Source organism: Ornithodoros turicata, chromosome 1 (genome assembly GCF_037126465.1).
Source record: "Ornithodoros turicata isolate Travis chromosome 1, ASM3712646v1, whole genome shotgun sequence".
NCBI classification, from domain to species: domain Eukaryota; kingdom Metazoa; phylum Arthropoda; class Arachnida; order Ixodida; family Argasidae; genus Ornithodoros; species Ornithodoros turicata.
This window is the reverse complement of record NC_088201.1, coordinates 121,480,379-121,497,734: the sequence shown is the minus strand read 5'-3', so window position 1 is coordinate 121,497,734 and position 17,356 is coordinate 121,480,379. Positions and strand designations below refer to the sequence as shown.

Sequence of the window (17,356 nt, the reverse complement as noted above, 5' to 3'; positions counted from 1 at the left end):
CTAACCGGAAAAAACCCCTTTCCTCATGCTTCTCAAGCCACAAAACTGTATCTGGAATAGCAGAAACTCTTGTACAAGCATGGCTGTCTCTTGGTGCCCATTCTCCCTGTACACAAAGATTAATCGTATTCTTGCATATGTTCCATCATTCAAGATTACAACACAGTCATCTGTTCGTTTTGCCAGTGTGTACCCTGTGCAGTGATATACTTTTCTGTTCACAATGATTCTTGAAAAAAATGTCAACTGCTCTGGGGACCGTCCTAAGGCTGTGCGTAAGAAAGTTCTTTCGTCTGGTGTGCACCTTGAGGCTCTGCCTTTTCCCAGCAACGTCACCCCGGACACCTGCATTGCACATGTAGATCTCTTTTCAGCTGTGAGGGCTGATATGTAGGCTTTCAGTACACGAGATCCCTTTGTCTGGGCATAACTGAACAGCGACTGCTTTAACGCTGCTTTCTGCAAAACCTGCTCAGCTACACCCCTGTTACCTTTTATAAACTTCAAGAGCGTACCATTATAGGATTCAAACACAAATGTCGAGTGAGTCCACAAGGGACCCCACTGTGAGACGCCCTTTGCCAGGTGGAGCAACAGGTGTACATTGTAAACCATACTATAATCTCCGTACAACATGTTATATTTCACAACAAATTCATTTAGGAGCTCCTCTGCAGTGTTGAGGTCTGTTCCGAACAAAGATTCTTGCAGAAGGAAGAAAACTGCTTGTACCAATAACGCTAAGTGCAACAGGTATGATCGGGGCAAAATACCATTTAGAACTGGCAGAGAGTAATAAAGAAGCCATGAACGATATTCTTGCCCCTTCCACAGTTCTCTCTCAGAAACGCCACGAGGGCAGCGGCCTATCGTAGCTGGAGGCCTTATCTTCTGCATCCGCGAGTCGATAAGGCTCACTAGAGATGGGGTCCCGATATAAAAACATTCATTGCTATTTTTTCCTTCGAACCAAAGTTTCATCATGGTTCTTGTTACACCAAGGAGTACACTATGCAAGTAGTCAGGTACAAAGGAATGGACAACGTTGAAGGCTGGCAGATTGAGCAAAACAGAAGGACCTTTGTAGCCAAAGCAAATGACCTTCTGTCTTGCTGCATGGGTCATTGACCTCACAGCTGTCTCCGCTGTCCTCTCCTCATATACCTGTGTAGCTACTGTATAGCGTACCTCCCCATTAACAGTACACCCAGGATGCAGGCACCAACTGCAACCGTAGAACCCATTAAACTTGATCATATTCTGCAGCAATGGCCTTGCAGCAGAGTCAACGGTGCAGCAGATAACGAAGGCTCGGCTTACAACTTGCACACCATCTTTCATCCACCGAAAACCTTTATCTGCCAGGCGCTTGCACTGTTGCACAAAGCTCTTTAGGTAGATTTCCATGTTAGGTTCTCCCTTACCAAACCATATCCCTCCAAGAATATTTCTGAAGCGTTCAAAAACAGGCAACTCATTTATGATCAGTTGGATGGGCGAGATCGAACAGTGCTTACTTTTAAAGACAGGGCATCCATCAACATTCATCGTGAGCGATATGTTAAGTGGGTTACCAAGACATGAGAAGTCCTTAACCAAATGCTTGTAACACTGCCCATCATAGATGTCAGACAGAGTTCCTGGTCTCCTGCTATACCTCTCCGCTAAGAAGTCAAAGTTGGTCATGTTTTCTAGCAGTCCTCTTAGTTGCGATTTCAAAGACATGCTGAGAAACATCGCTACGTTATCTCTGTCACTGGTTTGGAAAGACCTGTTGCAGACGCTGCATATTCCTGTTTTCTTCGTCACACTGAGAAAATTACAACATGCGATACAGTAATAAAATGTCTTGAAATTCTTTGTGAACTTCACTGCACTGTGAAACAGGTGAATTGTGGTCGGCACCACGCACTTGCCGAAAAGAGAATTCACCAAAATAAGCAAGTCCTTCAGAGCCACCTCAGAGAGATTGTGCCTCAACACAAAGAGGATTATCAGAGCCAGGGCCTCTCCTGTAGTGACACCTGAGTCACAAGTACGGTCTTGTCCTTGAAAAGGGTTCTCAAACTCACTGTCAACATCATGGTAGTCGGGGCACTCACTATCGTCCTCGTCGGTAGAAGCCTCACTGGATTCTTCACATGATGTGTGGAGCTCCTATAAGGTCAAAGTACTTTTGTCAACCACTCATGAGTGCTGCATCACTAAATTATTTTAATCACCACATATTTTAATGTACATGTAATTCTGTTTGGATTTGCTTTTACTTGCGCAAACAATATCTGATGTTATCCTCAAATTGTAACAGAGAATTTGAAATGTAGGTACCATAGATATTTTTGCAGGTGGCATGTTATGCTAAGGCAAATATTTCACAGAGGACAATATGTAGCTGCATGTGTATATGATTGAGTAATCACTTGTATTTTACCAATGTACCTTTTATTTAGAATGGTGTAACTGCTCATTGAGAGGCTGAACGAAAGCTGGAAATAACTGAAAGGATGTCGCATAGAGAGAGACACAAAATCTGCCACATCATGGCACCAGAAAAACCTCGAAAAGCAAACTTGGTAATGTCATAGTCTACTAAACTAAGCATGCATGTAGTGTGTACTCACGGCGGAATGATTGGTAATATCTGAGCACTGTGAGGCTCTCTCGTCCTGTGAGGCAAGATCATCCTGTGTAATGCCAGAAGAAAATTTTTATGGACACCAACGCAAAATAATAACCGCAAAATATGATAACGTATCACAATACCATGCCACAACAAAAATTAACCCACCTCATTTTCAATTTCGTCACTGTAAGACCTTCCCAAACCATCTTGTGGCTCAATATCACTGGTGTCAGGCTCCTAGATTGGAATATAAAAAGAGATTAACAAAAATGTCCAGAAATCATAGTATTCGGACTAAACAGGAAAGAGATACGAACACAGCCAAAATGACTACACCGCTACAAAGGACACTCAACAAATATTCTTGACGGTTCCGTGAGAGGGGCCATACACAGGTATACAAGGTGTGCATTTCTTTGCGCTATATTATTGCAACTTAGGCAGTGAAAGCTTCTTGTAATTACTAGCACTCAAATCCAAAAAGGGCTTGCATATGGAGGAAATATTCACGGCACCATTTTGCTTCTTAACTCCGCCCTACGCTATAACTTTAGATCATTTTGACTTGGCATTTCCCTCACCAATTATGATCAAATGTCCCATCTGTGATTTCATTCCACTTGTGGAAATTGACTAGAAGAATGTGAGTCTTATTCTATTCAAAATCTAAACAGTTACGACCACAAACTGGAAAAGAAATGTATTCAACTTAGATATCATAGGCATACGTTTTCCGTGCTGTAACACGCAGCACACCACGACTCAGTGGTTAACATGCTGGCCATGCCACTTTGTGATTGAGAGGTACCCGGGTTTGAATCTAGTCATGTGACAGCTTTGCTGTTGTTGATGTTTGCGTCATAATTAGGCGCCCAGTAGTCCAGTCGAAGACGCGAGAGATGTCACGATCCTGAATTTCAGAACCACAGAGCGCAAAATGTATGTGCAGGTTCGTCATTTTTGATGGCATTTATGTGGGTCAGCGAGCTAGCACGGGTCAACTGAAATGTATATTTGAGTATTATGACCTGCATTCTCTAATGGGATACCAGTACTTGAGAAATGTTTGGTGGCTTGTTTACAACACTTTAAGCCCATACTGTGGACATACTCAAGCGCTGACGTGTCGCTTGTAAGTGTTCCGACTATGGTCATTGCAAAGGCCAATATGACACATGGGTCAAGAAAAAAAATGGCAGAGCAGCTATTAGAGGGGACTGGAGGTTATCCAAGAGTATGACAAAGGGTCATACGTATTGCGTATGGCATTAAGTGGGCAATCTATGAAAACAAAATGGCCAATAGAAATGTGAAACTGTTAGCACGGTTAGCATGCAACATGAACACTGGAAACATTTCGCAAGTTGAAACAGTCTCTGTCTGCCCACGTATATTCGCTGCTCATAGCCACAGCTGCTTCGTGGTGACAATACAGAATTTCAAGAAGAAATCTCTGAATCTGTATAGGTACAGTACACTGACATACAAGAACACAATTGAACACTTCCTTCATGACATGCGGGTATACAGAATCTGCTTTCAATACACAATGCAGATGCATTTTATTTTGAGCAGAGGCGTTTAGTTCGTGCAGCACCAATGAAGAAAAGTCCCTCTGCTTTTTAATCTTTTTGCGTTTAGTTCTCGTTTCATACTGATTTTTCTATACAATGGTTATATTAGCTGGTGCTCATGAAGCTATAATAAAGGATATTAACTTCCAGCTTCACAGTCACATTCGTTGTTATTGTGCAAACGCTAACAGTGCATCATTTTGTTTTTAAGCATGTTCTCATTGTGACAGGCCAGATTAGCAATTTATTTAACTTCCTTGTTCCTCGCACGTACTGAAACTCATGAGGAATATCAAATGGAAAGCATGAGGCATATAAAATAATTAGAGCTCACAAACCTACCGTCTCAGAGGGCACACAGTCAGCCAAAGGAGACGCAATGGAGGGATTCCCGACATCAGCTTCTTCAGCAGACAGGCTGCCGCTGTGTCTTTCTTCAGATGATACCTCACTTTGAGAATTACTACAGCCTGGGTGGACAGACTCGTTGGTGGTTACCGTAACATCCGTTTGACTGTGCTAAGAAATGCAATACAAATATGAGAATAACGCTGATAACCGAAGGCTATGAGCAACAAGCAAAAAAGAGGTAGATACGTGCAAACTCACCGATTCTTTATTTTGAACTGTCGCTTTCTGTGACCCTGCCCTCCTCATTTTGTTGTTTTCGGCAAAACGTAGTTTTTTTGCGGCTCAAGATACTGCTTCCGCCTCTTTGGAGTTGTCAAGCCCATTCCGTTTTGAACAGAATAGACCTGGCAATAGAAAACACATGCGAACCCAGGGTACCTCTTTTTCTCGGTGCAGAAAAAGATACAAGTGCGGATAAACGCAGCAGAACTTCCGAACGAAACAAATCTTTCAAAGATTGTCCGTTGAAAGAATGAAGCAAAGTGCAAGCATGGATAGACGGATGGATAGCGCGTGCGGCCTTTCCCGTGATATGGATGGGTTGGCGGCCTAGCGCTATGGTGGCAGGGCCGATCGTGACACCTCCTGCACAAATAAATCGCTCCTGTGTATATATGTGCAACGAATCATAATTAATATTGTGGCGTTTTTTCTACTTAGCACTTACATTGAAAACATTAGAACTTTGATTGCATGTTTAACGTTGCCGCGCATCGGCCTCGGATCTACGCTCATCATCATCAATTTCCTGTTCCTTCATCCCCTTGGTGCTTGCGGTGCACGTTTCCACTTGGTGGTTGCTGTCACAGGTGAAGAAGTTTCCAACGTTCCGTTGTTTTCGTCGCTTTTGCATCGCTTGTCGGGAAGGATGGTGAACAATTTCGCGGTTGCGAAATACTGCGACGATGTCATCGAAGCCGTACCAGTTGGTTATATTAAACAGAAAGACAACGTGGAACTCCGCGTGCTTAAGTGTTACAAAGTGGATTGGGTAGAGGACATCGATTTGGAGCATCTCAATTCCCTCGAAGGCGCCCAGTACTTCAAAGCGCAGTTGCTACAATTCGCAGGTACAGCAGAGTCGATTTCTTGGTCCTATTTCTTGGTTTTCCCTAGTCCACTCCTACAATGTGTTATACATCGCAATGCACGCCAATATTTGCAGACACTGTTGAAGAGGCGAGGCTTCAGAAAGTGGCTTGCATTAATTCGGAAGCAGATGCAAACCCTACAGCCTCTAAGGTAGGTGTGCCTTTACTCCTTTTGCATTTCAATGGCCTGAAGGGCAGTGAAACTTTACTTGTCCTGTTACACACCCTGTATATGTTGCTGAACATCTGCCTGTTTTCTTCAGAGTGCAAGAGCCAAAACAGCAAAGGGACGAACCTCGCAATGGTCCCACATCTTGAGCCAACACCAAAAGGCGATCAGGAAAAACCCTGCTTTCCATGCAGGTGCCAGCGCATGCAGCACGAGTGAACAGGATGACGAGGTAAATTAATGATACCGATAATTACAACGTGTTAAAAAAATGGCACTTCTGCATAACTTAATGTTCTTTCCTGTTACTTCCATTCTTCCTTGCCCCCTGTGCAGATATCTTGGATGAGTTAGCAATTGGTCTTCGCAGCCTGTGGTGTGCCGTGCAATTGCTTCATTGATTCTGTCTATGTTCTCGATGTCTCCTGTGTCTTCATTCATATGCAATCTTCAGGTTCTTCCAACACAAGCCTTCATGCTCTACACGATTGATCGAAGTATCACTGCCTTCAATGATGAGACTTCTGTGTGCCCTTGCATTCCATAGTCTTCAGAGCGCTATAACAAGTTGGAACGGAAGTACCTCAAGCTGAAAGACAGACTGAAGGACACCAGAGCTGAGCTTGAAGAGGTCCAGGAGCTCAATCACAACCTACAACGAGCCTTGCTGGAAAAAATAGGTATGCATGTGTCACTATTGCTTGATAGGTCTTTTCACCATGTTCCTCTTATGGTGAAACATGGAGCTGCCCCCCAGCTGTCTGTTAGTTTTAAGCTAAGTAAGCGTCTGTTCATGTCGTTCCTGTGTATACTCCATAATGTAAAAACGCAGGTTTTTACATGGAGTACAGTGAGGCCTATTGGTGGGTTGTGTGAGCCTTCTGTGGTTTCTCCTGTGTTTTCTTGAGGCACTGAATTGTGAACGGATAGGAAACCGTCTATGACCACCTATGCTTTTTCCATGGACTAAGCTCGCCTTGGCTCGTTTCCAATTTCTTGTCAACAGCATTAGTATGTGACTGAGTGGGAAAACATCTGAGGAATTGGAAAGGGAAAAGGCAGTCATGTCAATGTGGTGTAATTTATCCAGGTACAACCTGGTGCTGGCACACATTGTCTTTTTCTTCAATTGTTGATTTTGTTGAAGTAGTTGTGCTATGCTTTCGTTATCCCAGACCTTGTTATGGCCTTTGCTGCCTTTGTGCCATTAAATGCATAATCTCTCTCTCTCTCTGTTATCCCAGATGTGTAATACCTCCTTTTCATAATAGGTACTTCAAAGGACCATCCTCGGCCATTTGTCGCTGCAGCCTCCCCAATGTTGGAGACTGGATCACCTGCATCTCAAAGGCCACCCTCACGGGATGACATTTGTATTTTTGAAGAAGATGATGGATTGGTAAGATAATAAGAAACTTCAGCTTATCTTCCTCATGTTACTAAGGTGCAGCTCCTCTGCTAATCATTTAATGTATTGAGTGCTCGATTGTACCTCAAAAGACCAAGTTATAAAGCGTGAATTGCATGGCAAGAAAGCCATCGATATTACTTCAGAACTGAAATTGGGACCAGGCCATTTAGGTGCGTTGAGTTTTGGGCTAACCTGGCTTTGCGAGATTTCTGCTCAGAAATCGCAAGCGTTGGTAGCCAAAAAGCTAAGACAGTTAATCAATCGCACGTTGACTGTTATTGCATTTTTTTCCTCAGCACTACGGTTAAAAAAAGATCAGACCTGTATGAAAAATAACGCTTATTGGCAGTGGCCATTAGGATGGTAAAGAAGGAAGAATTGGCAGTAACCAGTTGGGAACGAGAACATGTACTCGAACACATGTCAATCTATGCAGACGTCTTTTGACCTCATGGAGCGACAGAATGGGTGGCTGACAGTCATTTAATCCTTAATTAAATTCGTGCTCTCTGACCAGTACATTCTCTAGCTTCACATTTTGCACTGCAACAACAGATGCATCTTGAATGTATCAAGTTGTGGCATTGTATAGACATGCAGCATCATGTACATTGCTGCTCTTCTAAAGACTCATTCGGTTGCCATTTGGAAGCCTTTGTAAAAAATGTTTCCATGCAAGTTAAATATCTTTGGCAGCTGCCAGTGAATGGCACAATTCTGCTTCGTGAGCCTTAGTATTTCTTTGAAGTGATGTTGCCCGCGGTGGACACGCATGCGCCAGTAGAACTATGGCGAGCTATAGTGCAACTTCGCAATGCGTAAAGCAGAGTGAATTTAGTGTGGTAGTGCTGCAATAGGGCAGAGAGCTGAGTGTCGCAGTGCAGACTGCTTGATGTTTATGTGACGTATGTTCATATCTTGCAGGTCCGGTTCCCCAATGTTGGGATTCAAATATGCTCGCAACTGTGGCAGGACCTGCAGCAACAGAAGGATAGCCACTTTGTAAAAAGCCTTGCTGTGGCAATATGGGGTACCGAGACTCTAATGGAACGCACATTGACAGGGTCCCTCTGCAACAGCAGAAAACAGGCGGACCAGCAGCCATGGCCGCGTTTGTCTCCTATCAAGGTGTCACTAATTAAGGGTACGTAGCAAAGATATTACTGAAATTGAAATCATGTTTCATTTGGCATATGGAAAAGACAACATGGTCACTCAGTGCTGCACTAACGCAGCAGCTCATCGCAGAGCTCAGCTGCGCTGGTATATTAAAGTAGATTCGTTTAGTACATGGGGATCACCAACACAGAAAAGAGAAAAATAACAAAGCACTGGCCCCGATAGAGCCCAGTCATCTTTGGCTGCTAATGTGCCATAAAAAACACCATCAACCAGGTTATTTCTTAGAGATCTCGTAAGGCCTGAGCGTTCACAACTGTTTGCAGAAGCCAGAAGTCTCCTCAACAATGCTTGTGCAGAAAGAGGGGCTCAAGGGTCGGAGGGGTCCATTTCGAACCTCTCTTAGCACTTCGCCTCTCACAGCAGTCATCTTTCAAGGTGATCAGCTAGTTTCTTGCCCATGAACCTATGCCTGGGTGTCTTGCCTCTCTTCGTCACATTTCTTTACATATTATATTTGTTCGCTCTGGAAGAGTCAAGATGGTCATGTACTAGCATAAACAAGGTTCCTAATATATACTTTGTTTGATAGGGAGCCTGAGGAGGAAGTTGGAGGCTGAAAGTGAGCCTGCAGCAAAGATAGAAAGCAGTCTCGAAAAAGTAAACAGATACCTTGCAGAAAAGATCAACGATCTTCGCAAGAGTGCAAGAAGAGTAGCTGCTATGTCTACAGAATAAAAGTGTTAAGTTTCATTTAGTCTTGACTTTTCGCTTCACTGCACCACGTTGCATGCGCAATGGCACAATCCTATAGCAATGCCCTAGTGAGACCTACAGGAGTCCAACCTATACTGGAAGACTACCGATTGGACCTACATGTCCACCAGGACCTATATGGTCCAGTAGGTACCTGTAGGATCCTATGAGTTCAATAGGTACCTATAGGATCCTAAGTGTCACATGGGGCCTATAGGATCCTATGAGTCCTACAGGTCCTATAGGGTTTCATAACACCACAAGGTCCTATAGGAATCTGGACCAGGGTTATACACTTTCTACAGACACATCTATATACACAACTTATCGAGAAGTTGTGTACATACAGGTTGTCCACCGTAACTATATAAGCAATTTTTAAAAAATAGAAAAATAACTTTACGCCAGTTTTAACCAATGGCAATGTACTCTCCGCCTAAACGGCCACCTTAAGACGGCTCAGGCAAACTTCTGTGACGGTGCATTAATTAACTTTCGTTAATTAACTTCTTAATTATCAACCATAGAGGATTGACCCAATGATAACATCGGGCCCCTTGCGGTCACTGGTAACGCTACCGTTTTCAGAACGAAAATTGGGGCAATTATAGCGCGTTTTAAAGGGCCTGGAAATAAGATGTTCTGGTGGTCATCTTTCGACGCTCCGTTGTCATTTCCTGAGTATGCGGGGGAGGGAAGAAGCTGACGTTATACCTACTTCTGTCCCCTTGCAATGTGTCCCCCATGCGACAATGTTTTGCCTCCCTCGCGTACAGAGCAAAAAAGGTACAACGGGATCGCTTCCTGTTAGAGGGAGGAAAAACGACCAATCATATAGCCTTATTTCCAGACCTTTCCTCCGCGCTATAACTTTCTCGATTTACTTGTTCTGAAAACGGTAATGTTACCAGAGACCCCCAAAGGATCGACGGTCTTATTGGGGACAATCTTCTATCGTTTGGTACTTAAAAAGTCAATTAACTAAAGTAATTAATTGATCCACACAGAAGCTTGCCTGTGCCCTCCTAAGGTGTTTACAGTACAACCGCATTGGTTTATAACTGAGAAAGAATTTTTCTATTTTTAAAATTACTGCTACAGTTACGGTGGAAATCCTGTATATGTGTCTGTAGAACATGTATAGAATGTCTATACAACTCTGCACTAGTTTGAAAAGTCATAGCTTGTTAATAGGGCTTCTATACAGTTTCTTTAGATTAAGTGGATAGAAAGTAGCAGTGATAGATACTAGATAGTCTATAAAATGAAGTTAGGAATTCTATAGACAGGAGAAGCCAACTTTTGTAAGGGACATGCCCGGGGAGCGAAATTACTTAACGCAGGCTAGTGTACGCATAGGAGAATGCGCGCACGCCTATTGGTTGGCGCCGCGGCAACCTGAAAACCTGCGGCGGCCAGAAACGAACGGAGTTGCCATCGCCCCATCGCGGCCAGCATGGCTGCCAGTACTTGTTTACACACTGCAATGGGAACTGAATTATTGAGAAGAGAAGGTGCAAGTAGCAAAGAAAGCGAGAGATGAATAGTATGATGAATAGTAATAGATGATCTTCTAGTACAGTGTTGCAATTGTGGAAGTGTTGTGGTCAGCTCTCGTTCCGTGCGGCATTCCGTTTGTCTGTTGGCGTGTGTGTGTTTGAGACCATAAAGCCGTTGTACAACAGGTGGAAGAATTCAGTATTGCTTGGCTGCAACCTAAGTGTACATAAACCACGACGCCCCGCTCAAGACGCACGAAGTAGAAGTCTCAAATTCGTTTTCTTTTCTTAACTGCGCTTCTCGCTGGGCTACCGTTATTACACCGCAGGTAGTTACAACCATATTTCAGCTGTGTTCCGTACATTTGCTGAGATTAATTTAAGTGTCTGCTTATTCTTGCGTATTTAGCGACGCCTGAAAGGATCTTGTCGCTTAATTAGCATCTGCAAAACCTAGATTCATAAAAGATACAACAGTATCAGGCCAGTAGTCTTTTACTTGAAAAAGACAAACGCAGTGTCAAATAAGATCACATGTACAAATGCGTGACCACAAATGACTATTCCAAACATATCCTTCTGCAATCATTACTACCATTGCATGCTCTTAAGTTAAGTCTTGAAGTCGTTTCAATGAGACATTGTCCCATATGAATCCACATATACCGATCTTCAAGCTCTGTAAACACGTACCCTCTCCAAAAACATATATACTATAGGACAAATGGTTGTATGCAGGTTGCACGGCCTGTACATGTCCATCCAGGGGATGGTTTTGGGTGGGGTCGACCCCCTCCAATCATCCAGCTTCGTCTAGTGCAAATTGGAGAGGAGAACCGAAGGGGGGAGGCAATCATCCTCGCCCATGTAAAGTCCCATAGAAACTGCCCTCCCGAAATATTTTCTGGCTACCATCATGTCAGCTAACTACAATCTACTCAGGAAGGAAGTGGTACCCCATGGTCATGGGCGTACCGAGAGGGTGGCCATGCTCCCCCCTTGTAACTCCAAGATCGCTTGTGAAAATGGTGCTCTCTTTAGGCATAGGTTGTAAAGTTTATTCTCAGATGCCATGATAGGAACCTCTGAACGCCCAATGTTCGTCTCCAGCAAAAGAGGTGTTCGGGGTGGGGGGGGGGGGGGGTGGCTGCACTCTTGCTCCCCTTGGAAAAAAACCTGGGAACGTCAATGCCCATGGTTAATGCCTAACACCAAAGCTGTCACACCCTATGGGCTAATTTGTAGAGCATTGGATGTGTTAGACGTTACACCTATATATCTACTTCCTTGACACGTGGTCACGTCTTTATGCCAAGACGTGGAACGTCTTTATGCAATAAGGGGATAAGTCGAATGATACCAAACCGAGATAATGGGCCTGATCTGATTGTCCGTCCGTCACCTGCTCAGACTCCCCATATTACCGTGGTACACACCCTTCTCCCTTTCTGACCACGAATGTTTCTGTGTGTTGTTAAAAAACAAGCTAACCCCCTTTGCTGGAGCGAAACCTGCATTATCCTGTATCGTCCAAGCAAGGCTACTGAATGGTGTGTCACTACTCTTCGCACACTAGGTCCGCATTAGCACATACTTCTTCAGCGCCTGCACCAGAAACCTTGCCGAACCAACCTTTCAGGGTCTCTTAATCAGCCGGACCCTCGCCCCATCCCATTGTCAATATTTCTTGGTCCACGGCCAAATACAGCACACCAAAGTTCTGCCCTCAAAGCACTTGTGACCTTTTTTGACATCATAGGACTTCAGTCCTCACTGTTAGGTGACTCTGTTGTGTCCGCTCAGCCAGACATCCCATTCCAGAATCCTTTATTCATAGCGATCCTCATGGTGCTTCCTACACTCGCGCGCTATGGTCTCTGCGCGACACCACATTTCCCCCTCGCGACAAAAACAACGATAACACACACAATAAACCCATTCAACAAAAACCCCAAACGTTGAGGTCGCTTCCTCGTTCTTGAGCTACGTCTAAGCTGCACTTCCCTGAGCAGGAACGTCCACCTTGTCCGTCTTCGTTTGCTGAGTCGTTCCGCTCGTGGTGGCAGAGTTTTGAGCAGGTTCGTCGTCAGCTTGCCTGGACTGGGCTGTGGCGGCCCCGGATCCAGATCCGTTGTCATCCGGCCAACTGGGGTCTGGAGAAGTCTGGTGAGGAGTTTCATCCGAAGGTACGTTCCAGTACATAGCCACTGGTGTTGCATCCGATCCGGAAGTAGGCCTTCGGAGTAGTCTTGGCAACGCTTCTTTCGGAACCTTAGAAAGCTTGCTGCTGTTCCAAATTCTGTTATCGTCTAGAAGGAACGAATTGTTGCTCCGTTTTTTGATGATCTTCCTCGGTTCGGAGTACCGGAGTTGACCTTTGTAGATGTGTCCAGGAAGCTTGACACGCACAAAGTCCCCTGGTTCGAGGTGTTGTTGCTTTGCGCTTCTTTTCTCATCAATGTAAGCTTTAAGACGGGCTTGTTTCTTCTCAATTCTCTCTCGGAGGCGACTAATTTCCGATGCTGGCTCGGTCAAAAATTTTCGTGTTGGAAAACCGATGGTATTTAGTCGTGTTCGTATGTCTCTTCCATGTAACAGAAAAGCTGGGGCTAGTCCCGTTGACGCGTGAGGTGTAGCACGATACACCCCGATGTATTCCAGTACGGCCTCTTTGATTGGACGGTTCTCTAACTGTGCCACTTGAACGAAACTTTTTAGTACCTTGTTGAACCTCTCGATCATACCATTTCCTTGTGGATGGTAGACTGAGGAGCGTATGTGGCGAATTCCTCGTTCTTGGAGAAAAGCACGAAACTCGTGGGAAATGAATTGGCAGCCGTTATCAGTCACAATTTCAACGGGATGACCTTCCCTGCTGAAGATTTGGCGCAGAAACCCGATAACAGTTGAAGTTGTGACTGTATTCGAAAAGCACACTTCGGGCCACCGACTATGGTAGTCTATCAAGGTGATCATGTACCGGCAGTTCTGTGGGGCCTTTTCAAAAGGACCAACAACGTCCATGCTGACTTTTTCCCAAGGTTCCTCTGGAAGTTTCACAGGAGTGAGTGGAGCAGGTGCCGTCTTCGCGGACTTGTCCGCTGTTTGGCATATGTCGCAGCCCCGGATAGCAGTTTCGACGTTGCTGTCCATCGCAGGCCACCAGTACAGTTGACGCAAGCGCTGCTTTGTACGCACTATGCCCGGATGTGCCTCATGCGCCAGACCAATTACCCTTGACACTAACGCAGGTGGCACAACAATCCTATCCCCTCGCAGCAGCAGTCCATCAACTTCTGACAGCTCCGTGCGAACCTTGAAGAACGGCACAGCGTTGTCTCGAAGAGCCGCTTTCGAAGGCCATTCTGTTCGTATGTAGCGCAGAACGTCTGCATTACTGAGTCGGAAGTTGTCTCACGCTGGAGCTGCTCCTTTGAGATGCATTCTGTGACGATGCACACCACGTCGTCTTCGAAGGGCTCCTGTGCATGATATGGAAGTGGCAGTCGCGACAACGCGTCTGCAATCTCGTTATCTTTCCCTTTTTTGTAGACGACAGTGAAATTGTAACTCAGAAGCCGTGAGACCCATCGTGATATTCGAAGCGGTCGGTGTCCGGTGCCCTGAGTGCTTAACAACGTCTGAAGGGCTTGGTGATCAGTCTCTAATGTGAACGGACGACCCCAAAGGTATACATGCCAGTGTTCAACTGCCCAAATGCATGCGAGGGCCTCTCTTTCTCCAGCTGAGTATTTCCGTTCCTGGGGAGTTAACGCCCGGGATGCGAAGGATACCGTGCGGAAAATGCTGCCATCCCGCTGACGCAAAACAGCACCAAGCCCATAAGCGGATGCGTCGGTAGTGACGGTAACAGGTAATGCTGGCTCGAACATGCTGAGGGCTGAACATGTGGAGATGTGTCTTTTAACCTTCTCAAAACTTGCTTGAGCTCGTGGATTCCAGTGGAAAGCGTCTGCACCTCGCAGCAGTTCACGCAGAGGTTCCACCACATCTGCATAATTCTTTATGAATTTGGCGTAGTGGCCACTCATTCCCAGAAATGACCTCAGTGTACGTAAATCTGATGGTGCTGGGGCTTCTAAAATAGCTTTGACGTTGGTGTCGAGTGGAAACAGTTTTCTTCCTTACTGTGTGACCGATAAAAGAGAGCTCGCTGACGCCAAAAACGCACTTGTGATTTAACCGTAACCCTGCATCGGAGATCCGTTGCAAAACTGAACGTAGATTCTGTTCATGCTCTTCTTCATTCTTCCCAAATATGATGATATCGTCCAGATAGTGTAACGCCCCTGTACATCCTTTCAGCACATTAGCCAAAAGCTTCTGAAATGCAGATGGCGCGGAGGCCAGCCCGAAGCACAATCTCTTGTACCGGAATAGACCTTCGTGCGTTATAAACGCAGTGAGATCTCTACTCTCTTCGGCCAGTACGAGCTGGTGGTATGCTGCTGTTAAGTCCAACTTGGAAAATATCTTTGCACCGGATAACTTGTTCAGCAGCTCTTCCATATTCGGCAATGGGTAGCAATCTGGCACGACAGCTTTGTTTGGTGCCCGCAGATCTACGCATAGCCTGATCCGACCATCCTTTTTCTTGGCCACGACAAGTGGCGATACCCAGGGCGATGCATCAATAGCCTCAATGACGCCCATATCCAGCAGTTTCTTTAGTTCTTTAGACACATCGTCACGTATCTGTAGGGGTAGCCTTCGGAGTTTAGTAGTTGTAGGCTGCACGTCTGTCCGTACTTTGACTTTGTGTTCGTAGCCTTTGGCTAGGCCCAGCTCCGGTGAAAACAGGTTCGCAAACTCGCACTTTGCTATTCGCTCGCTGGCACCGGTTGTAACTGCTGTCTCCAGGCACTGTAAGAGTGCCCCGTCAATCCGCAAGTCTAGCGCAGCAACTGCGTCGAGCCCCAATAGTGTCGTTCCATGATGTACGACGTAAAAGAGAAGGGTCGCGCTACGTGTCTTGTACTTGACAGGTAGGATGACGCACCCTCGCACTGGGATCTCTTTCCTCGAATAGTCGTGAAGTTCGATTGACGCAGGCTGCAGGGTGAACTTCTCGGCGTATGTGGACTGATACACAACCGACGAAATTATGGAAACTGACGAACCCGTGTCTATTAAAAACGTGACGTCCTTTCCACCGGCTTCTGCTGTAATGTGGATAGCCTTTTTCGCAGATGATTGCACTTCCAATAGTATTGCAGGTTCTGTCCTGGACGGGTAATCCTCGTGATGTGCGCCTTCAGTTACGACTTCGCGAGTGGCACCGCGTTGCTGCTTTTTTGCACCTCTGCATACGGCTCCGAAATGCCCAATTTTCTTGCACTTGAAACATTCTTTGTACCGGGCTTTGCATTCCTGCGAGTTCGCCAGATGGTACGGTGAACCACAACGAAAGCAAGTAGTTGCATTCTTCCCTTGAGCTTGGGGCTTGGGAGTTGCGGGCTTGCCAGCTGATCTCTTGGACGGCTTCTTGAACACTTTTTCAACCGCAGCTGTGTTCTCCTGCAAGATCCGCTGGGCTTCCTTGCGGCTCTGCTCAACATGACTCGCGATCTGTGTTTCGTCAAGCATGGTCCCGTAATTGCAGGTAATGGCGAGACCTCGAAGAGCAGTCACGTATTCCTCGATACTTTCGTCCGGCAGCTGAGAACGCTGACGGAATTTCCTGCGCTCCACCATAACGTTATAACTCTCGGCATACCGCTTTTCAAGTGTTGCCAAAGCTTCTTTATACACATTTACCGTGGCTGTGGTGGAGTCTCCGCTGCTTTGTTCCGACGGTACGGCAGGAACTGACAACGTGTAGAAAATTCTTTGTCCCTCTGTCCCAAGAGCATGAAGGAGCATTGCCTTTTGACGATCAGGCCTGTAGGATATTCCGTCGATGGCAAGCATATAATTATCGAACATCCGCCGCCATTGACTCCATGGAACGGGAGGCTTGCCTGGTCGCTCAAGAAACGGCGGCACAGCAGGAAGTCCGGGGCAGTTCATGACGTTTAGAAAGTAACGTTGGCGAATGAGTCCTCAATCCAAAAACATCTCGCAGAAGGTAGGTTCTCCCCGACGTCGCCAAAATGTTGTGTCCGCTCAGCCAGACATCCCATTCCAGAATCCTTTATTCATAGCGATCCTCATGGTGCTTCCTACACTCGCGCGCTATGGTCTCTGCGCGACACCACAGACTCATTATGATATTTTACAGCACCACCACAGTCAATGGGTTTGAGTATCACCCCTGGTGATGAAACTCCCCAATCATAATCACCAAATAAATTAGTTGTTGGGTACACACTAGCACAATTGCACAATACGCATTCAGAGTACATGAGGGGTACCAGGGCAGTTTTCTTCCTTATATGCACCTATACGTAGTCTCAAGCGTTGGAACATGCACCACCACGACTCCATCACCATGGGCAGGTCAGTGATGCAACGTGCAGGAGTGAGACGGGCTCTCTCAAAAACCATGCGAAACATTTCACAGTCCAAACGAATTATGCAGGGTAGAATATACGCGACGGCATCGTGTGAGGTGCAATCAGTGTAGAAATCTTCAGTAGTAGAATGTTCCAGTATTCACAAATACAGAAAAGTCACAAAAGCTCCGTTCCTCCCCATACCGATGTGGGAAACTCAGTAAGATATCCAAGCACTGCAGCCCAGA

The 17,356-nt window shown here is 45.7% G+C and overlaps 4 protein-coding genes across 6 annotated transcripts; 1 reads left to right on the top strand and 3 right to left on the bottom strand.

Annotated features, from left to right (window-relative positions):
* Positions 1-5,032, bottom strand: LOC135384573 (uncharacterized). Its single transcript, XM_064613771.1, has 5 exons — positions 4,807-5,032; positions 4,540-4,716; positions 2,789-2,860; positions 2,622-2,684; positions 1-2,157 (listed from the first exon to the last, which is right to left on the bottom strand). The coding sequence occupies exons 1-5, from the start codon at positions 4,852-4,854 to the stop codon at positions 1-3; spliced, it is 2,517 nt and encodes an 838-aa protein (XP_064469841.1). The 5' UTR covers positions 4,855-5,032.
* A 323-nt stretch (positions 5,033-5,355) lies between these two features.
* Positions 5,356-9,151, top strand: LOC135378568 (uncharacterized). 3 transcript variants are annotated; one of them, XM_064611619.1, is made up of 7 exons: positions 5,356-5,678; positions 5,774-5,850; positions 5,963-6,100; positions 6,205-6,548; positions 7,140-7,267; positions 8,204-8,423; positions 8,991-9,151. In XM_064611619.1, the coding sequence occupies exons 5-7, from the start codon at positions 7,187-7,189 to the stop codon at positions 9,134-9,136; spliced, it is 447 nt and encodes a 148-aa protein (XP_064467689.1). In that variant the 5' UTR covers positions 5,356-5,678; positions 5,774-5,850; positions 5,963-6,100; positions 6,205-6,548; positions 7,140-7,186; the 3' UTR covers positions 9,137-9,151. The 3 variants fall into 2 exon arrangements, with proteins under 3 accessions (XP_064467689.1, XP_064467691.1, XP_064467690.1); XM_064611620.1 differs by lacking the exon at positions 5,356-5,678 and having other exon boundaries at positions 5,697-5,850.
* A 3,491-nt stretch (positions 9,152-12,642) lies between these two features.
* On the bottom strand, positions 12,643-13,806 carry LOC135384565 (uncharacterized protein K02A2.6-like). The gene has a single exon (XM_064613764.1). It carries the CDS (start codon positions 13,804-13,806, stop codon positions 12,643-12,645), a length of 1,164 nt encoding a protein of 387 aa, XP_064469834.1.
* Positions 13,807-14,852: 1,046 nt separating this feature from the next.
* Positions 14,853-16,683, bottom strand: LOC135384558 (uncharacterized protein K02A2.6-like). Its single transcript, XM_064613758.1, has 2 exons — positions 14,983-16,683; positions 14,853-14,864 (listed from the first exon to the last, which is right to left on the bottom strand). The coding sequence occupies exons 1-2, from the start codon at positions 16,681-16,683 to the stop codon at positions 14,853-14,855; spliced, it is 1,713 nt and encodes a 570-aa protein (XP_064469828.1).
* Between the last annotated feature and the right edge of the window lie 673 nt (positions 16,684-17,356).